This window comes from Hyla sarda, chromosome 6 (genome assembly GCF_029499605.1).
Source record: "Hyla sarda isolate aHylSar1 chromosome 6, aHylSar1.hap1, whole genome shotgun sequence".
NCBI classification, from domain to species: domain Eukaryota; kingdom Metazoa; phylum Chordata; class Amphibia; order Anura; family Hylidae; genus Hyla; species Hyla sarda.
The window spans coordinates 180,246,153-180,268,786 of record NC_079194.1 but is presented as its reverse complement, the minus strand read 5'-3'; the positions used below and the strand labels follow the sequence as shown (position 1 = coordinate 180,268,786).

Below are 22,634 nucleotides of genomic sequence, written 5' to 3'. Positions count from 1 at the left end.
CAGAGCTGTAGTCACTATTCTGCTGTTACATCATATGTAATCCTCCAGAGCTGTAGTCACTATTCTACTGTTACATCAACTCTAATCCTCCAGAGCTGTAGTCACTATTCTGCTGTTGCATCAACTGTAATCCTCCAGAGCTGTAGTCACTATTCTGCTGTTACATCAACTGTAATCCTCCAGAGCTGTAGTCACTATTCTGCTGTTACATCAACTGTAATCCTCCAGAGCTGTAGTCACTATTCTGCTGTTACATCAACTGTAATCCTCCAGAGCTGTAGTCACTATTCTGCTGTTACATCAACTGTAATCCTCCAGAGCTGTAGTCATTATTCTGCTGTTACATCAACTGTAATCCTCCAGAGCTGTAGTCATTATTCTGCTGTTACATCAACTGTAATCCTCCAGAGCTGTAGTCACTATTCTGCTGTTACATCAACTCTAATCCTCCAGAGCTGTAGTCACTATTCTGCTGTTACATCAACTCTAATCCTCCAGAGCTGTAGTCACTATTCTGCTGTTACATCAACTCTAATCCTCCAGAGCTGTAGTCACTATTCTGCTGTTACATCAACTGTAATCCTCCAGAGCTGTAATCACTATTCTGCTGTTACATCAACTCTAATCCTCCAGAGCTGTAGTCACTATTCTGCTGTTACATCAACTGTAATCCTCCAGAGCTGTAGTCATTATTCTGCTGTTACATCAACTGTAATCCTCCAGAGCTGTAGTCATTATTCTGCTGTTACATCAACTGTAATCCTCCAGAGCTGTAATCACTATTCTGCTGTTACATCAACTGTAATCCTCCAGAGCTGTAGTCACTATTCTGCTGTTACATCAACTGTAATCCTCCAGAGCTGTAGTCACTATTCTGCTGTTACATCAACTGTAATCCTCCAGAGCTGTAGTCATTATTCTGCTGTTACATCAACTGTAATCCTCCAGAGCTGTAGTCATTATTCTGCTGTTACATCAACTGTAATCCTCCAGAGCTGTAGTCATTATTCTGCTGTTACATCAACTGTAATCCTCCAGAGCTGTAGTCACTATTCTGCTGTTACATCAACTGTAATCCTCCAGAGCTGTAGTCACTATTCTGCTGTTACATCATATGTAATCCTCCAGAGCTGTAGTCACTATTCTGCTGTTACATCAACTCTAATCCTCCAGAGCTGTTGTCACTATTCTGCTGTTACATCATATGTAATCTTCCAGAGCTGTAGTCACTATTCTGCTGTTACATCATATGTAATCCTCCAGAGCTGTAGTCACTATTCTGCTGTTACATACGTCTTATCCTTGAGTCACATCTAGAGCTGCACTCACTATTCATCAACTGTAATCCTCCAGAGCTGTGAACATAACCATAGTGTACAGCTCTGAGATGCGAGGCCATGCAGTGTCAGCACCAGCAACTAGAAATTCACTGAAACCCCACCACTTCATCATCCATTGTACACTTCACTCATTCTGCCACATCTGTCAGTGCCAGTAACTAGTCAGGTAAACCTGTTCAACATTGATTTTCCTGACAAACTAGACACTCTTAAAGGGGTACTCCGGCCCCAAGACATCTTATCCCCTATCCAAAGGATAGGGGATAAGATGTCTGACCGCTGGGGTGTCCCGCCGCTGGGGACACCCGCAATCTTGCATTCGGCACCAGCCACTTTGAGCTGCACGCCGTGCTGCCAGCTCACAAACTGCCGGGTGCTGGAGTATCGTTACGTTGCAATGACGCCCCGCACCCGCTATGCAAGTCTATGGGAGGGGACGTGACATCACATGGGGGCGGAGTCACAACATAACGACACTCCGACCCCACGGTCGGCACCAGGCAGTTTGTGAGCTGGCAGCGCGGCATGCAGCTCAAAGAGGTGGGTTCCAAATGCAAGATTGCGTGGGTCCCCTTTGGATAGGGTATAAGATGTCTTAGGGCCGGAGTACCCCTTTAAAAGGCTATTTACCCTGTAAAAATATATTGCCTACCGTCTTGATAGGCCATCAATATTAGATGAACAGCGGGGTTAAACTTCTGACACCTCCCCCAATCAGCTGTATTAAGGGCTGAGGTGCTTGTATGAGTGCTGCCCCCTCCCCAATGGTCGCTGGCACTAGTCCATGAATCTCCATACCATTGTAGCAGCGGTGCAAGGACCTGCAGTGTCTTCTCATTCACATTAATGGAGCAATGCTGCAGTTCCTTGCACTGTTACAAAAACTAGTAAGAAAATGCAGGACTGAGAAGAGGTAAACACCAAGGCGGCTGTGGTGCGCACTGGCAATAGGGCCCCTCAGAACACATGATTGATGGATGTGATGGAAGTCAGGCCCATGCTGATCTAATATTAATGGCCTATCTGGAGGGGGGAGGCAATCAATTGTTACAGGATAGAGAGCCCCTTTGAGTCAAAGAAAATTCTGGGACCCCCAGAGTGGCTATTTTGTTAGGAATAGAGAATACTGAGCACATTGTTACCTCCACATCACCGAAACTCCACCAAACCTGCATTGTCCTTTCTTCTCTGGATTGCTGAAGAACTGGCACCAACACCTATATGATATATTATATAATAGGGGGGGGGGGCAGCACATCCAGTAGAAAATAAAGAGGAGCCTGCTGTAAAATGGCCCAGGTCAAGGACCGAAAGTAGATCCAAAAAAGTCCACTGCAGCACTCAAAATAGATGGCTTCATTCCTATTCAATATGCAACGTGCATGGGCAGCTGAAATGTTGCATTTCCTTGTATTGAATGCATCTATTTTGAGCGCTGCAGAGGACTTCATTTTTTGGGATAATATATATGTGCGAGTATTCATAGTTACACAGGTTTTTTTTTTTGGGGGGGGGGGGGGGGGGAGGATATCTGCCACTGCAGTTCTTGAGCCAAAGCCAGAAGTGTATTCAGAATGTATGGGAAATGTAAAGGTCATGGTGAAGGTTCCTCATGGGAAGAGCACTGTTGCTGAAACGCTGCATCTTTTTGTATTATGGTGCAATAAACTTCTAATCCTAGGGGAAAATATTAGTAAATACATATACATGTAAGACAACCATTACTCATTTACCTTCATTTTCTTAAAGCAGCCATTTTTATAAATGTTATTCTATACATATATGTCACCTGATATCTCCACGGAGTGGTATCGGGGAACAACAGCTGAAAATCCGTGAATGCTACTGCAGCCTTCTGGGAAGCTTAGCTTTCGGGAGTCCAGGATACGCATAGTTGGGTTGATAAAGATCTTGAGTGGGAAAGGAACCATCTCACGCTGTGCCCGTACCTCAGGAGGCACCAAATGGCACATCTCTTCTCCAAGCTCCAAAACCATAATGCGTAGAGGGACCCCCAACTGAGGGGCACTTAGTCCCACACAACCACAGGACCTCAGGAGCTGCACCATTCGCTTCAGAACAGCCTGAGTATCACGATGTGAAATGTGGTCTTGAGGAACTGACTGAGTTTGGACCCGCAAAACTGGATCTCCAGTCTGAACTACCCGCTTGTAAGGGGGGGAAGGGGCTCCCAGGATAGACCTCTTCAGGTACTTCCAATAACTGCGCTGCTTTACTCCCGACCAGGAGGCACAGACACGGGAAGAGTGGATGCTGACAAAGCTAAGTCTGTGAGAGTAGTTGGACAGGAGAAGACTAAAGAGTCTGCAACTTCTTGAGAAAAACATGGTGGTTCACCTGCTAAAAGAAAAAAAGGTCAGATCTTGAGGGGCTGCGTCTCTAGTTTCGGAAACCTCCAGGTTTCCGGGACCTGAGACGTGACGTCATGCCACACACCCTCCATTCATGTCTATGGGGGGGGGGGGGGTGCGTAACGGCCATCACACCCCCTCCCATAGACATGATTGGAGGGGGTGTGGCATGATGTCACGTCTCCAGTCCCGGAAACCTGAGACTAGAGACGCAGCCCTGCATAGAATGTGGGTGCTGCAGGGAGATCCTTTGGATAGGTCATAAGATGTTTTTTGCCCGGAATAGCCCTTTAAAGCTCTCACACAGCTTTCCTGTGAGTTCTGAAAAACAATTCTGCCCAGCTATGCATTCATACACCACTCAGGAGTCTGGAAAAGCAGGATATGGGTGTTTTAATGGCAACTAAGTTGGGGTAGTCATCTAACTCTTCTAAAGTCAGATAGAAATAAAAAGAACTTTTAACAACTTGAACTAAAGAGAAAAATGCAAGGACTTCTTGTTGTGGTCATTTTGCGAATAATACACTCCCCCCATTTTAGTAAATATTACATCTTTTCATGTGACACTGAAGAAATGTAAAGTAGTGAGTGCACGGCCTGTAAAATGGTGTTAAAAGGGGGTTAGTTAGGTTTTCTTAATGTTTGACTATTGTGTCTGTGATGGTAAGTTATGTCTTAAAGGGGTACTCCGGTGGAAAACTTACTTTATTTATTTTTTATCAATTGGTGGCAGAAAGTTAAACAGATTTGTAAATTACTTCTATTAAAAAATCTTAATCCTTCCAATACTTATTAGCTGCTGAATACTACAGAGGAAATTATTTTCTTTTTGGAACACAGTGCTCTCTGCTGACATCTCTGTCCATTTTAAGAACTGTCCAGAGCAGCATATGTTTTCTATGGGGATTTTCTTCTACTCTGGACAGTTCTTAAAATGGACAGAGATGTCAGCAGAGAGCACTGTGCTCGTGATGTCAACAGAGAGCTCTGTGTTCCAAAAAGAAAAGAGTTTTCTCTGTAGTATTGAGCAGCTAATAGGTACTGGAAGGAATAAGATTTTTTAATAGAATTTACAAATCTGTTTAACTTTTTGGCACCAGTTGATTAAAAAAAAATAAAACCTTTAAGGGAAGACTGGAGGTGCAAATGTCTGATCGCAGGGGGTCTGGCTGCTGGGACCCCAAGTGATCTGCACGGCACCCCAGCAGTTCCCAGGAATGGAGCGTGTGGATCCTCACACAAAGCCAGGGAGAGCTGAAGATAGGGCTGGGCGGTATACCAGTTCATACCGGATACCGTTTTTTTTTCGTTGCACAATATAATTTTTTGCCCATACCGGCATACCGGTCGGACCCCACCCCCGAATGAATTACTTGTGACGGAGCCACGGGATGTGCAGGAGCGGGAGCCGCTGAGCTCACGTGCGGTGCACATCCCCGCTCCCCCTGCAGCTGCCGCTTGTTCTCAGTGATCAGAGCCAGGGGAAAGCGCAGAAACTTCATCCCCTGGCTCTGATGTTTCCCTCAGCCCCGAGCCTGCTCCCTGCTCAGCCCCCCTCTCCCCTTCCCACAGGCTATTTGTTTATCATACCCGTCCCCAGGCGCGGGCTCTGCAGGGCCTCCTTCCCCCTGCAAGCGCTAAATGTGACAGGCAGGCACAGGGCATCCCCGCTCCGTTCTCTGATCCCCGAGCGGGGATGGGGATCAGAAGCTCTGCCGCGCCCGTACATTCAGCGCTTGCAGGAGGAGAAGGCGCTGCTGATTCAGAGAACAGAGCAGGGATGAAGATAAGATGTCCTGTGCTTGCCTGTCACAGGGGGAGAAGGCTCTGCAGCGGCTGGGGACGGGGATTATAAACTGCAGCGGCGGACAAAGGCCCTCATTTACTATTCTAAACCCGACTTCTTTTGTCGGGTTTTTTGGGCGCATCTTTGTCTGCGACATGTCACAGACATCGTGCGCCAGTCTGCGACACGATGCAACATTTTTTCCCGACGGACCCGATGTGGATTCTCCCAAACCCTAAAAAGGGGCGTAACCCGACATTTCTGAGCTTTTCCACGTATTTATAAAAGGTTTCCAACCCGAATTTGTTCAATTGTTGTGGATTTTTTCCCCGACAGCTCAGAGGAGTTGGAAACCAAAACCAACAAAACCCAGTGCGACAAACAGGATGCGACATAATAATAAATACCAGGGGAAAAAAGCAGTCGGGTAAGAAAGCAACATAGACTTACAACCCGATTTTCATAGTAAATGAGGGCCAATGTATGTAAATAGCTGACAGTGCGCCCGTGGGGGGGATCAGGATAGCGCAGCGGCTGACAGTTAACCCCTTCCCCGCTATAGGGGCCGTGCGTACGGTCCCCATGGCGGGGAAGGGGTTAATTGTCAGCCGCTGCACTTCTACACTGTTTCCCACATGGTACCACGGTAATACCTTGATACCGCCATAACCTGAAAAAATACTGTGATATAAGTTTTAGGTCATACCGCCCAGCACTAGCTGGAGATACAGCATTCGGGTATCCATGGCTATCCTACAGAGATACATGGAGGTGGCGTGTCGGCCATTGCTTTGTGTGAGGGTCAACATGCTTCATTCCTGGGAACTGCTGGGGTCCTGTGCAGGAGGTCACGATGGTCCTTTGGATAGGGGATAAGTATTCCTGCACCACAGTACTCCTTTAAGTGTTTTACTTGCCTTCCATGTGTGGGGTGGATCAAATCTTTTTGGTAAATTCATGCTCCCCAACATTTCTACAGTCTCTGGATGACTGTTGTCTCCAGCCTTTCCCAGGATCCTGTTCGACTCAAGACAACCGCTGATCACAAGGGGCTTGGTTTATTCTTGTTTTCCTAACAAGCCCCCTGATGACGTGTGTGATCCAGCTGTACGTGCCGCAGCAACATTCAACGTGACCCCTGACATCAGGGGACGCATTCAATATCAGCATGGCGGCACGTACAGCTGGATCACACATCATCAGGGGGCTTGTTAGTCAGGAAAACAAGAATAAGCCAAGCCCCTTGTGATCAGCTGTAGCACCTATTTATCTTTTAGACGGCCATATGAAACTTTTTTTTTTTCTGTTTTTTTTTTTATTGGTTTTTATAGATAAAAATCCATACTGTTTGGTTACTACCTAAATTCTATTATTGCCTATTGTACAGTTTTTTCTCCAATACACACCTGACAGCTGAATAATTCTATATTTCACTACACAGTCACAAGGGCCATGTGGCAAATTATTTTAAGCCCAAACTGTTCAGATTGTGAGTTGTATAATTCATCACTTGTTCATTATACTTTACTACTGCTATATGGTCACATTATTTAGTAATGTTTAGAGACTAGGCTTCATAAGGAACACCACACATTAGCCTGAGTGAAGACTTGTACATTCGGGGTCTGTATAAATCGGCATCCCATTTTGACAGGTTACCGATGTATAAGTGCTATGGATATAACAAATGTGATGTGAACAAGGCTAAAGAGACATTTAAGCTCACCTGTTCTTCCATCACCTATAGACTATAATTGAGAGTGACCGCACAAGAGGGAAGGTGGGACAAACATCCCCATCTTGTTATCGTCCTGATATTGAAATAGAAATGCCATAATAATTAGGCCTTAATCACACTGCAGTAATGCGGCTGTAATATAGATCCTGTAATGCTAATAGTTGGGATCACTTGACCTGCAGATACCTATAACATGCACATTTGGCTTTATTTCTATAGAAGGGAGATGAGTGGGCGCCAGGTAACTCTGACACCTCCTATTTGTCAGAAAACAATGAATTGGAAAGATCCAAACCGCTTGATCCATTTTCTACTGATGTTGGGGAGTCTCCACAGCCTGGTGCGGGGTTATTGTGCCTGATGGAGCCCAGTACCAAAGACGTCACCAAACACCCAGAAATCCTTTGTATATCACGTAAAAAGAAGCCACATGTATAGGATACTAAGCAATAAACAACCTTCTATATCTGCCCTATATACTAATAGCCTCCTATAAATGTGTCACGTATGTATGGTCTTAACTCTGAGTAATATACACCCCCTTAATCCGAACTATATAATGACCATACATACATGACATGTATAGGAGGATCAGTATACACCCCCTATATACTAATAGCCTCCTATACACATCTAAGTAATATACACCCCCTTATATCTACACTATATACTGATAAAGCCAAGACTATACATACATGACAGGTATACAGGAGGCTTAGTAAAAATACACTGATAGCCTCCTATACACGTCATGTATATATCTATAAATAATATACACCCCCTGTATATACTGATAGCCTCCTATACACATCATGTATATATATCTATAAATAATATACACCCCCTGTATATACTGATCGCCTCCTATACACATCATGTATATATATATCTATAAATAATATACACCCCCTGTATATACTGATCGCCTCCTATACACACCATGTATATATCTATAAATAATATACACCCCCTGTATATACTGATCGCCTCCTATACACATCATGTATATATATATATCTATAAATAATATACACCCCCTGTATATACTGATCGCCTCCTATACACATCATGTATATATATATCTATAAATAATATACACCCCCTGTATATACTGATCGCCTCCTATACACATCATGTATATATCTATAAATAATATACACCCCCTGTATATACTGATCGCCTCCTATACACATCATGTATATATCTATAAATAATATACACCCCCTGTATATACTGATCGCCTCCTATACACATCATGTATATATATATATATATCTATAAATAATATACACCCCCTGTATATACTGATCGCCTCCTATACACATCATGTATATATATATATCTATAAATAATATACACCCCCTGTATATACTGATCGCCTCCTATACACATCAAGTATATATATATATCTATAAATAATATACACCCCCTGTATATACTGATCGCCTCCTATACACATCATGTATATATCTATAAATAATATACACCCCCTGTATCTGCACTATATACTGATAAAGCCAAGACTATACATACATGACACAGTGCAGAGACGTCCTCAGCACAAGCAGCCTGACCCTGGCACAGCCTCACGTGTGCCCTGCGGCGCGGTCATTACACGTCATCACACTATGCATGCCGGGAAATGTAGTCATCGGCTCCCACGACTTCCCCACTAGGATGTGTAGGGCTAATGAGTTTGTGGTGGCTACAGCCCGCGGCTCCGGGATGGCGGCTGCTCCTGTCACTTATCGTACAGCACACAAGAATCTTCTTGCTTTTCATTGCATTTTTCTCTTACTAATTTTATGGGAAAGAATTTTAAGCAAAACGTGTCCCCCACCCTGTGGCTCTCCAGCCTACTGCCGTCAGGGCATGCCGGGAGTTGTGGAACAGCTGGAGAGTACCTTTCTGTAGAACTCTCTTAAGTTTTTTTTTCTAAACCAGGGTGCCTCCAGCTGTTGCAAAACTACAACTTCAAACATGCCCAGACAGCCAACTGCTATCCGGGTGTGCTGGGAGTGATAATTTTGCAACAGCTGGAGGAACAATCTTTGGGAAACACCAGATGCTAATTTCTGCAGCTTTATACAAAATGAGAACTTAGTTAAAGGGCCTAATTCATAGGGCGATTATTGGGCAGGTATGTAGTGTAATAGGGCCAGCGATCATACAACCAGCGCTCAATTGCGGTTTCATTAGTTGGTCGCCTCATTATTGGGGCAAATTATGGCCAAAACTTACACCAGCTCTTAGATTTAAACCACTGGCACATGTACAATTAAATGGGCACTCTCACAGATACATGTCAAAAATTTTGATTGGTTGGGGTCTCCTGACTGGTGGGCACTGAGACCCCAATGAATCAAAACTTTTGACATGTCTCAGATTTATTTGTATTTTTTTCATTTTTAAGTGCCAATGCTGGAATTGATAACTCCACCCCATAGTATGTTGGTTAGTATTCTTATTCATATTAAAATAGGTCCAAAACATAGAAAAATATGCAAATTTATTCATTATAGTTTCTCTAATGGTCGGTCCCACTCCTGATTTTGGCTGAAAATAATAATAATTATAACTGTTTGTGAAACCAACCTAAGGTCATGTTCACACTGTCGAAAAAGGGATGGAATGTCCACCCAGGAAAACACAGGTGGACATTCTGCACATTTGATTGTTTTAGCGGCGCTAGAACCGTTCTGAAATGCTCTGTCGCCATAGACGGCAATGCATTTCTGACTGAAATCCAATTCAATGTTCCTGCAGATGACGGAATTGGTATTTCCAAGGCAGAAACATCTGGGACTCTGCTGCAGCAGAATTCCGCGTGGAAATTCCACCATGTGAACAGTCTATTACGCTGTGGATCCGCCATTGAAGGACCGCTGTATGCTGCCTTTACAGGTGCCTGCTCGGAGCGGCAATACGCTGCTACGAGCAGACACACTGCGATGTGCACATGCGCAGTATACTCGCACATTGCGGCTGCTCTCAGCTTAGCTCAGGGAGCAGGGGGATCGGCCACGATGTGTGCGAGTACACCGCGCATGCGCAGCAACTCGGATATCGCAGCAGTGTGTCTGCTCATAATGGCGTATTGCCTCTCCGAGCAGGCACATCTAAAGGCACCCTGTAGGGGTCCTTCAGCGGCGGATCTGCAGCGTAAAATACACTATGGATCCGCTCATCTGAACGTACCCTAAGGATGTATTTATAGATACTAGAAGATGTGGCAGCATTTCATCCCAGCAGCTAAAACTCGCCAGCTCCGAAAATTGAGAACAGGGGAGAAGTTGTTTATTCTTAGATACTCAACATAGTGATAGTGGGGAGTCTAAATGGGCAATATACATTAAGTACCTGTAAGTATATAGGAATAGGTTTCGGTTCTAACAAGACACAGAAAATAGTTGGGTATTTGTGTCATATTCCCATCTCAGGGCACTGCAGTTCTCTTGTTACTCTGGGACACAGGGCTGTAGCTAGTGGGGAGAGATAGGGCACGTGCCCTGGGCACCACTGGGAGGGGAAGACTGTGAGGCCAAATGCTTACAGAGGGACTTGAGTGGTTTGAACAGCTGATCCAGGCTCCCAAAGATTCCCCGCACAATTATATGGGCTCGGTATTAGTTTAAGGGATTTGGTATGTGTATTTAATATTTTAGGGTTTCTGTATTTCTTTAGGGGGTTATGGTCCGATCTGAGATCTGTATTGTTTTAGGTTAGTTTTGAAAGGAAAACGTTCACCCGAAATATAACCAGATACACCGGGTTATAGTGCGGGTGAACAGGAGACTGATGCGAGGTCTCAGACTGCTACACCTACCTGCAGTCCGGAGCCCCGATCCTCCGAAGGTCCCCCACTTTCGTCGCTGACTTGCACTCTGGAGGCGGCCCCAATTAAAATATTCATAAGCGCCGGTCACGTGAGCGCTCATTAGGCACGAGCGCTCACGTGACCAGCACTTATGAATATTTAAATCCAGACGGTGGGCCCGCCTCCAGAGCGCAAGTCAGCACCGAAAGTGGGGGACCTTCGGAGGATCGGGGCTCCGGACTGCAGGTAGGTATAGCAGTCTGAGACCTCGCATCAGTCTCCTGTTCACCCGCACTATAACCCAGTGTATCGGGTTATAGTGCGGGTGAACGGGTGAGTTTTCCTTCAAGGGGTGGTACTTAAGGGGGCAGGTGTCTGTATTTACTTCATGTTTGGATATAGGTAGAGCTCTATCAAATCAATCAGTGCTGGTGGAGAAGGTAGAAGCCACTGGAGACCCCCTGATGACTTGTGGTTCAGCCAGTATGAAAGTAATGACAGCTTCCCTTCAAAACCTGACTTTCTGCAGTAGAGAGTATGGTCGACCTAAGGAGGCCTATAGTATGTATGTACTGGAGGGAGACGGCTGCTACACATCGCCTCCAGCAAGCACTGAGCAGTCACTACAACATCTTCATCCCACATCTGGATTGGTGAGAGAATTCCAATATTTTTCTATGCGCATAGTTTAAATCAATTGCCGGCATTTACTATTTTAACCAGCGCTATTTGACTGAGCAAACACAGTATCCTGATATTGTTTCCAGATTGCTACATTGAGGAACATTGTTGCACTGGCGATCTTTGATGTGGGGAAACCTGATTGACAAAGAACGGTTACATAATTGTTACAGTGCAAAGGACACACAATAAGTGTGAGGAACTGGGATTTAGAGTGGTCTTATATATTTTATAATTTTATATGATCTATACTTTATTAATCTGAAATCTCTCTGACTCTGTGGATACACAAGGGCCCTGTGATCCCGGATTGTCAGTTTGATATTTAAGAATTAATATTTTATGATCAATAAACAAGTGTGGACCTTGAGCCTCAATTATCTTTTTCATTTAGTAGATTTGTAAATTACTTCTATAAAAAATCTTAATCCTTCCAATAGTTATTAGCTTCTGAAGTTTTCTGTCTAACTGCTCAATGATGATGTCACGTCCCGGGAGCTGTGCATGATGGGAGAATATCCCCATAGGAACTGCACAGCTCCTGGCATGTGAGTCATCAGAAAACAGTTAGACAGAACAAAACAACTCAACTTCAGAACCTAATAACTATTGGAAGGATTAAGATTTTTTTTAATAGAAGTAATTTACAAATCTGTTTAACTTTCCGGAGCCAGTTGATATATAAAAAAAAAAGTTTTGGCCTGGAACACCCCTTTAAGCTAGGGTCACACTACGGAATTTCCGCCTGCAATTCCACTTTGATATTGCAGGCAGAAATTCCACTTGCTAAAATTTACTGTACAGTGAATGGTTTTCTGTTCACAAATTCACACTTTGGAATTTGTGAAGCAGAATTTGTGAACGGAAAACCTGCTTGAAAATTTCCGCCTGAAGAATGGCGTTGCTCATTCTTCAGGCGGAAATACTCATGGAACACATTGCAGTCTATTGAAGATTGCAGGGTCCTAAGCACCTACTGATTCAGTCGGTGCTGGTCGCACTCGAGATTTCCGGGCGGAAACATTCTGCCCGAAGATTCCGTAGTGTGAACCTAGCCTTACTTGCCTTAAGAGTAGGGTCACACGTAACGGATCCGCAGCGTATTTTACACTTTGGATCCACCGATGACCCAACCCTATAGTGTGCCTCCTGCTGTGCCTCCACCCTTTTAGCAGTTGTGGGTTCAGGTGTCCAATAGGGTTATCTGTCCGACTGATCGATCTGGGCCATTGAGGTATGTTTGCTGCTGATATTCAGTGGCGGGAGAGAACATGATACAATTCATTTGCCTTTCTTAGCATTAGTTTGCTCCTTCTGGAAAAACCGTAGTCAGGAAAAGGATCTCGGTTTGAAGTCACCATATGTCAGATTTCTGGATGAATTTATAACCAATTTACTTCAGTGGGATTCCTGAAATTCTGATGTGTGAATAGGACAGTGGAATCCCATTGAATTGTGTTGGCTATAAATTCATGCAGAAATACTGACGTGTGAATATATAGTCTAAGACCATGTTCACATGTCCAGAATTTCCATGTGGATTTTGCTGCGCTGTGCACACGGCAGAATTTCCGTGTCCACAGAAAGAATGAACCTGTTCATTCTTTCTGCAGACTCTGCACGGAAAGATTATCCGTGTGGACATACTGAAAGTGTGAACAAAGCCTAATAGTTCAACAGTGAGCAGGGACAGTTTTAGACCAAATGGGGCCTGCTGGTGTATGACCAAAGATCACATTGTTAAATTGTTACATCTCAGCTAAAGGCCACAACACAAACCTATTATAGGGTTCAAATCTAAGACATATAGGGGGAGAGTGGAACAGTTGCCCATAGCAACCAATCACTTCTTGCCACTGAAAGAAACAATCTGATTGGTTGCTGTGGGAAACTGTTCCTCTTTTCCTCTGCACAGGTTTCGATAAAACTCTCCATTATTTAATATACTTTCTTTGTAAAGCACCACTGTTCCATGATAATCTGTCAGCACAGGCTCCAAGCTGGTTACTGGTATACTGCAGCCATACCTTTGTCTTGGCACTTCATGTCTTCTATGACCATAAAAATAAATCAGTCCTTGTATTATAGGGCAGCGCTCACCTGGTCAGAGGCAGTCACAGAATACAGGACTATTACACCCAGTGACCACAGGAGGAGTCTTCTCTGATTGTAAGTCTTTTCTACAGGGAAATATGATGATGTCTCCTGATGACTGAGAACAGAGGTCCCTGTCCCCGTGTAATTGGAGCAGCAGCACATCATCCCTTGCTCTATTTATTCTGCATAGCAGTGATGTCCAAACTGTGGCCCTCCAGATGTTGCAAAACTACAACTCCCATCATGCCCAGACAGGGCCACAGTTTGGAGTCACTGCTCTAGGGTCTCCATACATGTGAGTTCATATGTCCCATAGAGAATATATGGAGCTGTGGCTGATCATGTGCTGCTGCTCCTTTCTCTTGGAGGATAAGGGGCCTCTGTTCTCATGATGGGTGGTGGTCCCAGTGGTCAAGTCTCACTGATCAGATCCTTGTCATGTATTCTGTGTATACATGATGGCCTTTAGTGTACAGACCCCAGATTACACCAAAATACCCTCCCTCCTCCACACACTGCTCCCCCTCTCTCATATATCCTGCTTGATATGACCCCCTATCTTACATATACTGATCCCTATGGCCCCCTTCTACACATGTACTATTACCTATCTCACAATATACACTGCATCCTAAGCTCCCACCCCCATACAATGCTACCTTTACACCTATAGACTCTTTATTTGCTCCTCATCACATAAACAATTCTCCCCGCCTTCCTCACAGCCCCTCCCCCAATGCTTTTCCCTATTACCTTCCCTCTCTTTGTACACTGTATGGTAAAGGACATGTGATGACATCATCAGGAAGGTCCTTTACCATACAGTGTGAGTGTGTACCGCAATTTGCATTAAATAGACTTTGCCCAAATTGGGGCAAAATGCAGCAATGTGCCTGTGGTTCTAAACCTGTTCAGGAGGCCCTTTTGGAGATGGGAGCCCTTGGCAATTTCCCAGATTATCCACCTAACCCCCACTGCATTCACGTCTGGCCTCCTTCACATTTTTTTTTCCTTTTAACTCTTTGTTTGTAAAAAATACATGAATTTTAAGTAATTTTCATTGTCTTTTATAGAAGAATTTTCAATGTTTTATTTTTATTTTGCTTGTTTCCTTATTATCATCAATCTCATGCTGCTTGACCCACAAGTCACTGGATCAGCCCCAGGGGTTTCGGTCTGTCCTGTTAGCCTTGATTGATAGATCTCTTCCTGTCCAAGTATAGGGAGGGATCTATCAATGCTGGTGGGGAAAGAAGTCACTGGGGACCACCCTGGCAACTCTTGGTTTAAGCAGCAGGATAATGATGACAGGTTCCATTTAATATTAGGTACAACACAAAAGTCAAGAATCTACACACACCAGTGTAAAAAGATGGAGTGATGCACTTGATAGGATTAAACTGGAAAACAAATGAAGAACAAGAGGCGAATAATAAATAAAAGATATTTATACATAAAATTATTTTGTACTTGACAATAGTGTCACCGGAGACGTGTAGATCAGACACAGCTTCCTGCATGTCACATTCTGACTACAGCGCTAGCAAGTTCCCATTGGGGTGAAATCATTGTTTATGCAATTAATAAAACACACATTTTGCAGTATTTGGATGTGAATTTTGGAGTCATAGTGGATTTTGGTATTGGCTAAAATGTGCGCAGACAAACCCCGATCCCCAATGTAGACGTCACTCACACCAACTGCAGTCACTAAGCATCTCCTGTCTGCTGGTCAGGCACAACTGCTGGAGACATAACCGATGTCGTCACTTCCACATTCTCTAGTTCATGGTCGGCCTGAGGCATGGGAACAATTTCCGGTTCCTTTTGAGGTAATATACCCGCTAAGGCTTCATGCAATTGAGTAACATTGATAGAACCCAGATTGCCGTAACGGGAGAGGTGAGTAGGGGCGACACCTGAGAGAAACAAAAAATACATCACACAATGTAAACTGAAGTACTGTAAATTCTCTATATGCAGATACACTGGCGCTAGGTTAAAAATAAGTGATTAACCCCCTGTTTGCAGCTTACTGGCATAGTGCGACCCAGGTAGACCTCCAGAAATATATCCTCGAGAAATACTGTTAAATATCAACTGTGATGCCGCGCTCCCCGCTGGGATGCCAGGGTAGTGGCTTTGACCAGTGTTTCCCAACCAGGGTGCCTTCAGCTGTTGCAAAACTACAACTCCCAGCATGCCTGGACAGACGGAAAACATTTTTTAATCAACTGGTGCCGGAAAGTTAAACAGATTTTTAAATTACTTCTATTAAAAAATCTTAACCCTTCCAGTGCTTATCAGCTGCTGCATACTACAGAGGAAGTTCTTTTCTTTTTGAATTTCCTTTCTGTCTGACCACAGTGCTCTCTGTTGACACCTCTTTCCATTTTAGGAACTGTCCAGAGTAGGAGCAAATCCCCATAGCAAACCATACAAAACCTCTCCTGCTCCAGACAGTTCCTAAAATGGACAGAGGTGTCAGCAGAGAGCACTGTGGTAAGACAGAAAGGAAACTATAAAAGAAAAGAACTTCCTGTGGAGTATATAGCAGCTGATAAATACTGTAAGGATTAAGATTTTTAAATAGAAGTAATTTACAAATCTGTTTAACTTTCTGGTACCAATTGATTTAAAAAAAAAAAAAAAAAACGTTTTCCAGGGGAGTACTCCTTTAAAGTGTACCTGTCGGATCCCACAATAAAAAATAAATAAATAAATAATGTTACTCAGTACCTCATCTTGATCATGTCCATGTAATTTAATGTCTCTATCACAGATATTTCGCTAAAATATAGCATATTACAGCTGCTCAATGTCTTTTCTATCTTGTCAAAGGGAGGGGGCATGTCCCTCTCTTGCTGCACTGTGATGACTCCTCCCCCTCCCTCACTCTGCTGACTCACTGCTCTACAGAGAGAGCCTGGCAGCCCTGCTCTGTAACCCTTTCCTCTCTGGATTTATGCTGTATACACACACAATGATTATTGGAGATTGCCTGTACTCTACAACCAAAGACAATATGGTGAGTGTATAACTTCCATCTTCCTAGGTTATTCATGTTTGTCATCCTTAGTGTGCAGTCCTGTAATGCTTGGACTTTTATAGTTTTCGTAAAGTGTTTGGATAACTCTTTTTACAAAAGTGTTGCCTTCAGCTGTGTACCTACAGCTTTTGCAAAACTACAACTCCCAGGATGCCCAGAAATCCTTTGACTGTCCAGGCATGCTTGGAGTTGTAGTTTTGCGATAGCTGGAGGCACATGTTTGGTAAAACTGTGTTACAGCAGTGTTACTGAATGCTGTGTCCCTCCTGCAGCCTTGTCAGCCATCTCTGGTCCATGACCCTTGGACACCCTCATGCTGTTGTGGGACTCATCAGTGTCCCAGGAGTTATGTGGACCCCTAGTGGTGGGATTTTCAAAGGTAGTTTTCTTTAATAAAATGTGAAAAATGTATAAAGAAGTATTTAAAAACTATTGTTTTGCCAAGATGTACAACATATACAAAGTTTTTATATCTGACAGTGCCCATTTAAGAGCCTATAGAAGTGTAAATATAGCTTTGGAGGAGAATTGGGTATCATCCAGACATGCACATTATTATAAACAATAAAGAACATAAAAAGAAAATGATACCAAGTATCTGGGCTCTCTGTGCTGGAGGAAAGAGGACCTGCAGACAGCGGTTCAGATATGGGGTCAGGTCCTCCAAGAAGACAGTGCAGAACTGGATAAAGAGTTCACGTTCCTGGGGGCTGAAAGCAGCTTCCTCAGCACGGTGGAATGTCAGGATGGATTTAACAATCTATGAAGGAGACAAAAGAATAATCATTAACCTAACGATGTATTAAACAAAGATTCACATTTTAAATAAACTAATGTTCTATAAGGGCTTGACAAAAGTGAACTAGCCAACTATCCCTAATTAAAACTCTGTGCAATTTATATGTATGTCTCCCTATTGTCTCACTCTCTTTATCTTTGGATGGCTGCTGATTTAGCTAATTCCTATTGAAACTGTCTAGGAGTACTCTGGTGGAAGAATTTATCTATTTTTTTTATCAACTGGTGGCAGAAAGTTACACAGATTTGTAAATTACTTCTATTAAAAAAAACTTAATTCTTCCAGTACTTATTAGCTGCTGAATACTACAGAGGAAATTCTTCTTTTTGGAATACAGAGCTCTCTGCTGACATCACGAGCACAGTGCTCTCTGCTGACATCTCTGTCCATTTTAGGAACTGTCCAGAGCAGCATATGTTTTCTATGAGGATTTTCTCCTACTCTGGACAGTTCTTAAAATGGACAGAGGTGTCAGCAGAGAGCACTGTGCTCGTGATGTCAGCAGAGAGCTCCGTGTTCCTAAAATAAATGAATTTCCTCTGTAGTATTCAGCAGCTAATAAGTACTGGAAGGATTAAGCTTTTTTTAATAGAAGTAATTTACAAATCTGTTTAACTTTCTGGCACCAGTTGATTTAAAAAAAAAATAAATAAATAAATAAATAAATAAAAAAAGGTTTCCACCGAGTACCCCTTTAAAAACCAATACAGTAAGGATTGGTGGCTTCTGCAAGCTACACTAATGGCCACAATGAAGATCCTTGTATTGTAATTGTATAAAATATCCGATCTTTTCGCTTCCTTGTCTGTTGGTGTAAACTGCACTAGTTTTGTGACTATTGTGCGCCTTTACTGCTCCCGGGTATATACTATGGGTCCCTGTCTACCATAGATGTGTACCGAAGTACTAGTACAATCAATAAACAAACATACCAGCCCTGTAAGGGTTAAAAAATTGAGATAACTTTTATTGTTGAATGCTCATGTAATCTGCAGATAGTGGTAATAATCCTCAATGTGTCGATGGTCTAGATAAAAATAAAATGAGCTGGTGCCCGGGTATACCTACAATGTAATGCACTTACACAAATATATATATATATATCCCTGATGCCAGGTGGCAGTGTGTGGTAAAGAAGAACGAGTGATATCCTGGAGAAATAAATACATTCCTCCCAGATGAAGGAAATAGTGTTTTACGAAATGCATCAGAGGTTTTCTGGTCTCAAACGTGACCCGTAGTGATGTCACTCACCAGTGGTCACCTGATCCATAGCAGTTGCTGCAGGAACGCTTCTGGTCAAGACCCCACCGGCCGGGGTAGTCTCCCAGACCGTCCCTAGCCACCAAAGACACCGGGATATAGTGAAACAGAGGAGCCGACATAACTGGAATATACTCTCGTCCACCAATAAGGTACGGTCTATACCAGTGGTCTTCAACCTGCGGACCTCCAAATGTTGCAAAACTACAACTCCCAGCATGCCCGGACAGCCAACGGCTGTCCGGGCATGCTGGGAGTTGTAGTTTTGCAACATCTGGAGGTCCGCAGGTTGGAGACCACTGGTCTATAGCTTTAGCGAAGGAAGCAAAAGCAATTACAACTTATTGAATAGCACGCACCTCTCTGCTATGTAATAGGGCCAGTAAAGCAGAAATCTCTCTGCAGAACATCGCACCAGGCACTTTATTTAAGGTGCGGATCTGCAGTGCATCATACAGCAACTACATATCCAGGATTATACTACAGTATAAATGTTAAACTAGGGGCTGCCGATGCGGAAGCCTACCAGCAGAACATCGCACCAGGCACTTTATTGAAGGTGCGAATCTGCAGCACATTGCACCGCAACGATAGATCTACAACTACCCTGCACTACAACTGTCATCAATATTTAAGGGGTACAGACTATTTACCAAGCGAATAACTTGCAAGTCCCATTCTTGTGCTTTTATACTTAACCCTTTCATTTATTTCTCCAGGATATCACGCGCTCTTCTTTCCCACACACATATATATACACATACATAGAGGTGAGCACAACGTTGTGTAAGTGCATTACATTGTTGGTATACCCGGGTATATATATATATATATATATATATACACATACATACACATACATAGAGGTGAGCACAACGTTGTGTAAGTGCATTACATTGTAGGTATACCCGGGCACCAGCTCATTATACACATATTCATTTTCTTTTTATCTAGACCGTCGACGCATTGTGGATTATTACCACTATCTGCAGATTACATCAGCATTCAACAATAAAAGTATCTGTATTTTTTTAACCCTTTTAGCCCTGGTATATTTATTGTATTGTAATTGTATCCTGTCGGTACTTTTCCTATAACCTGCTCTACAGTACAATACACACAACATCTACCTTTTCCAAAGAATCCTGTAACGTGTTGGTCACTTCCTGGGTTAAAGCCACTGGACAACAGAGTCGCAGGTCATTAAAGGCCACTAGGATGTTATTAAGAAAGCAGGCTAAGGGTGGGAAGTCCAGGAGAACCATAGGAGGCTGTAATGTTCCTGGCTGCGCAGGAGGTGTTGGTACCGGTGGGATGCTGGAACTCAGGACTGCAGTGGTAGAGATCAGTGTATACATGTTCATCTCCTCGTGGAATTTCTCCACTGCCTCCTTTGCTGCCCGGGCAAAGTTCTCTGTAGCCACTCTTTGGAATATGGGTGCCAGCTGACCGCGGAAATCTGCTCCAACTCGGCTGAAGGAAAGTCCAAAGTACATACACTGGCCTAAGAGAGAGTCCAGACGACTGCCCACACCTCTCTGAAGGTCACTTTCTAGCACCTGCAGGAATTCGCTCACTTTCTGCAACACCCATCCATGGAAAATGGCTCCTTCACTGACAGGCAAGGAGCCTGCAGGAGGAGGAGGGAGAAGAAGGGGGTCTTCATCCGAAAAAATGGCACGATACTGAGTGATCACATCAAAGAGATGCACACGGCAGCTTTCAATTGTTTTGGTGAGATGAAAATAAGGGTCGTCTTGAGGAATTGAGTTTTGCATGGAATGAAGCCAGGCATCCCGGGCCTGCAGAAACTTTATACGCAACTCTGCTTCAGTGAAGACATCCATCCTCCGCAGGTAGCCAATCACCCGCAAGCAGGCCGGGAGCTGGATGTTACTGCAAAGCTGCTGGAGTAGCTGGGACAGCATCAACTGTGCAGACTGGCGAACCTCATTCACTATGCCCTGTAGAGAAGGAGCAGACACACAAGTAAGAGGCGGAATGCTGACACTACAGGGAGGAGATCTCTCCACACAGTAGTTTAATAATAAATGATAAGTTTAGGAGGAAGACAGACTAAAAATGACATGTCTGATAAGATAGGTTACAGAGTTTCTTTTAAATAGCTTGTACTGTTGACTTGGGCAAAGCTGATTGAAATGACCATTTAAATTATCCAAATCTTATGATAGTAACACAAATGAAGCACTTGCTAAAATGTATCAGAGCTCACCTGTTTTTTGTTTTTTTTTAAATGATGTTTACAACAGTTATATATATCCAGCAGAATGTACTTAAATACACAGAAGTGGACAATGGTCAAAACAGGTACAGAGGGGGCACACATACATTAGTGAAAAATACATGTCAAATGCAGATGTGCGTGTGTAACTCTGCCCAGCAGAATAATGAAGGGGACATTATGCCCTAAGGTCATGTGTTCACACCAACGATTTTCTAGCTGGAAGCTGTACACCCCTTTTTTTTTTTTATGGTGGGGGGTATCAATGTTATTGAGGTTAAGTAGATGGGCTGGGTAACTGCTTGTAGGTGATCCAGTTCTGTAGGTTTTAAATTCAATCAATTAACCCCCCCCCCATATGATGGTGATGGGAAGCCTGATGTAACCATTTTACTCCATTACACTTTTTATGACTTAAAGAGTTAGATCAGGAGTAACAGTGTGGAGAAAACAGAGAGAGTTTTGACTTTTGATAGAGTAGCTCCCACCATCCTATTTTTTTTTCTGTCCCTGCCTATTGCCCATCTATCCCTAACCCCCTCCCTGCTTTACATTTTTCTTTTTACTATATTAAAAATAACTTTTTGTCTGCCTGGTAGTGTGCTCGCTACCAGGCAGACTTCCCCAGCAGGCACCACGTCACTGATGCCTGCTGGGGACAACACTTTCGCCCTTAGTTTATCTACACAGGGTGACTCCAGCTGTTTCACCACTACAACTCCCAGCTTGCCCTGACATCTATTGGCTGTCAGGGCATGCTGGGAGTTGTAGTAGTGAAACAGCTGGAGGCACCCTTTGTAGATAAACTGTAAAAGTTTGTGCCATGCGGCGCTACGGCGGTAGCCCGTTCCCTCTGTCAAACCCCCCCCATACCCTGTTCCATCCATCACAAACCCCGCCCGCATATCCCGTTCCCTCCATCACAAACCCCGCCCGCATACCCCGTTCCCTCCATTATACTTACAGATACTGCAGAGTCCGGCAACGGGCGTGCAGGGAAAGCGGCGGCGACGACATGTGCGGGAGGAGTGGCCGGAGAGCCATTGCGCTCGCTCCCGCCTGTCTGATTGACAGGCAGGGAGCGAGAGCAGCCTAAATGAAAAAGGACTGATTGCCAGGCCAAAATCTGTCCTTTTTCAGGCGTGATGTCACTCCAGGCTGCAGCCGGCCACTAGGAGGGTGACCCCTAGTGGCCGGTTTTTAAACGTAAATTTCACCCTGATAATCCCCAAAAAAATAATGACAATATATTAGAGATATGTTGTAGTTAGAGATGAGCGAACTTACAGTAAATTCGATTCGTCACGAACTTCTCGGCTCGGCAGTTGATGGCTTTTCCTGCATAAATTAGTTCAGCTTTCCGGTGCTCCGGTGGGCTGGAAAAGGTGGATACAGTCCTAGGAGACTCTTTCCTAGAGTGACGAATCGAATTTACTGTAAGTTTGCTCAT

The 22,634-nt window shown here is 43.8% G+C and overlaps 1 protein-coding gene across 2 annotated transcripts in view; it reads right to left on the bottom strand.

Annotated features, from left to right (window-relative positions):
* The window catches only part of COG8 (component of oligomeric golgi complex 8), a 30,980-nt gene that overhangs the window by 3,938 nt on the left and 4,408 nt on the right, over positions 1–22,634 (bottom strand). The window contains exons 4-6 of one of the 2 annotated variants that reach the window (XM_056525937.1): positions 20,073–20,906; positions 17,472–17,640; positions 14,933–15,750 (exon numbers count right to left, since the gene is read on the bottom strand). In XM_056525937.1, coding sequence (XP_056381912.1) covers positions 15,542–15,750; positions 17,472–17,640; positions 20,073–20,906 — 1,212 coding nt within the window. In that variant the 3' untranslated portion in view covers positions 14,933–15,541. Of the gene's footprint in view, positions 1–14,932; positions 15,751–17,471; positions 17,641–20,072; positions 20,907–22,634 lie in introns of those variants that run through there. The other variant, XM_056525938.1, reaches the window with a different exon arrangement.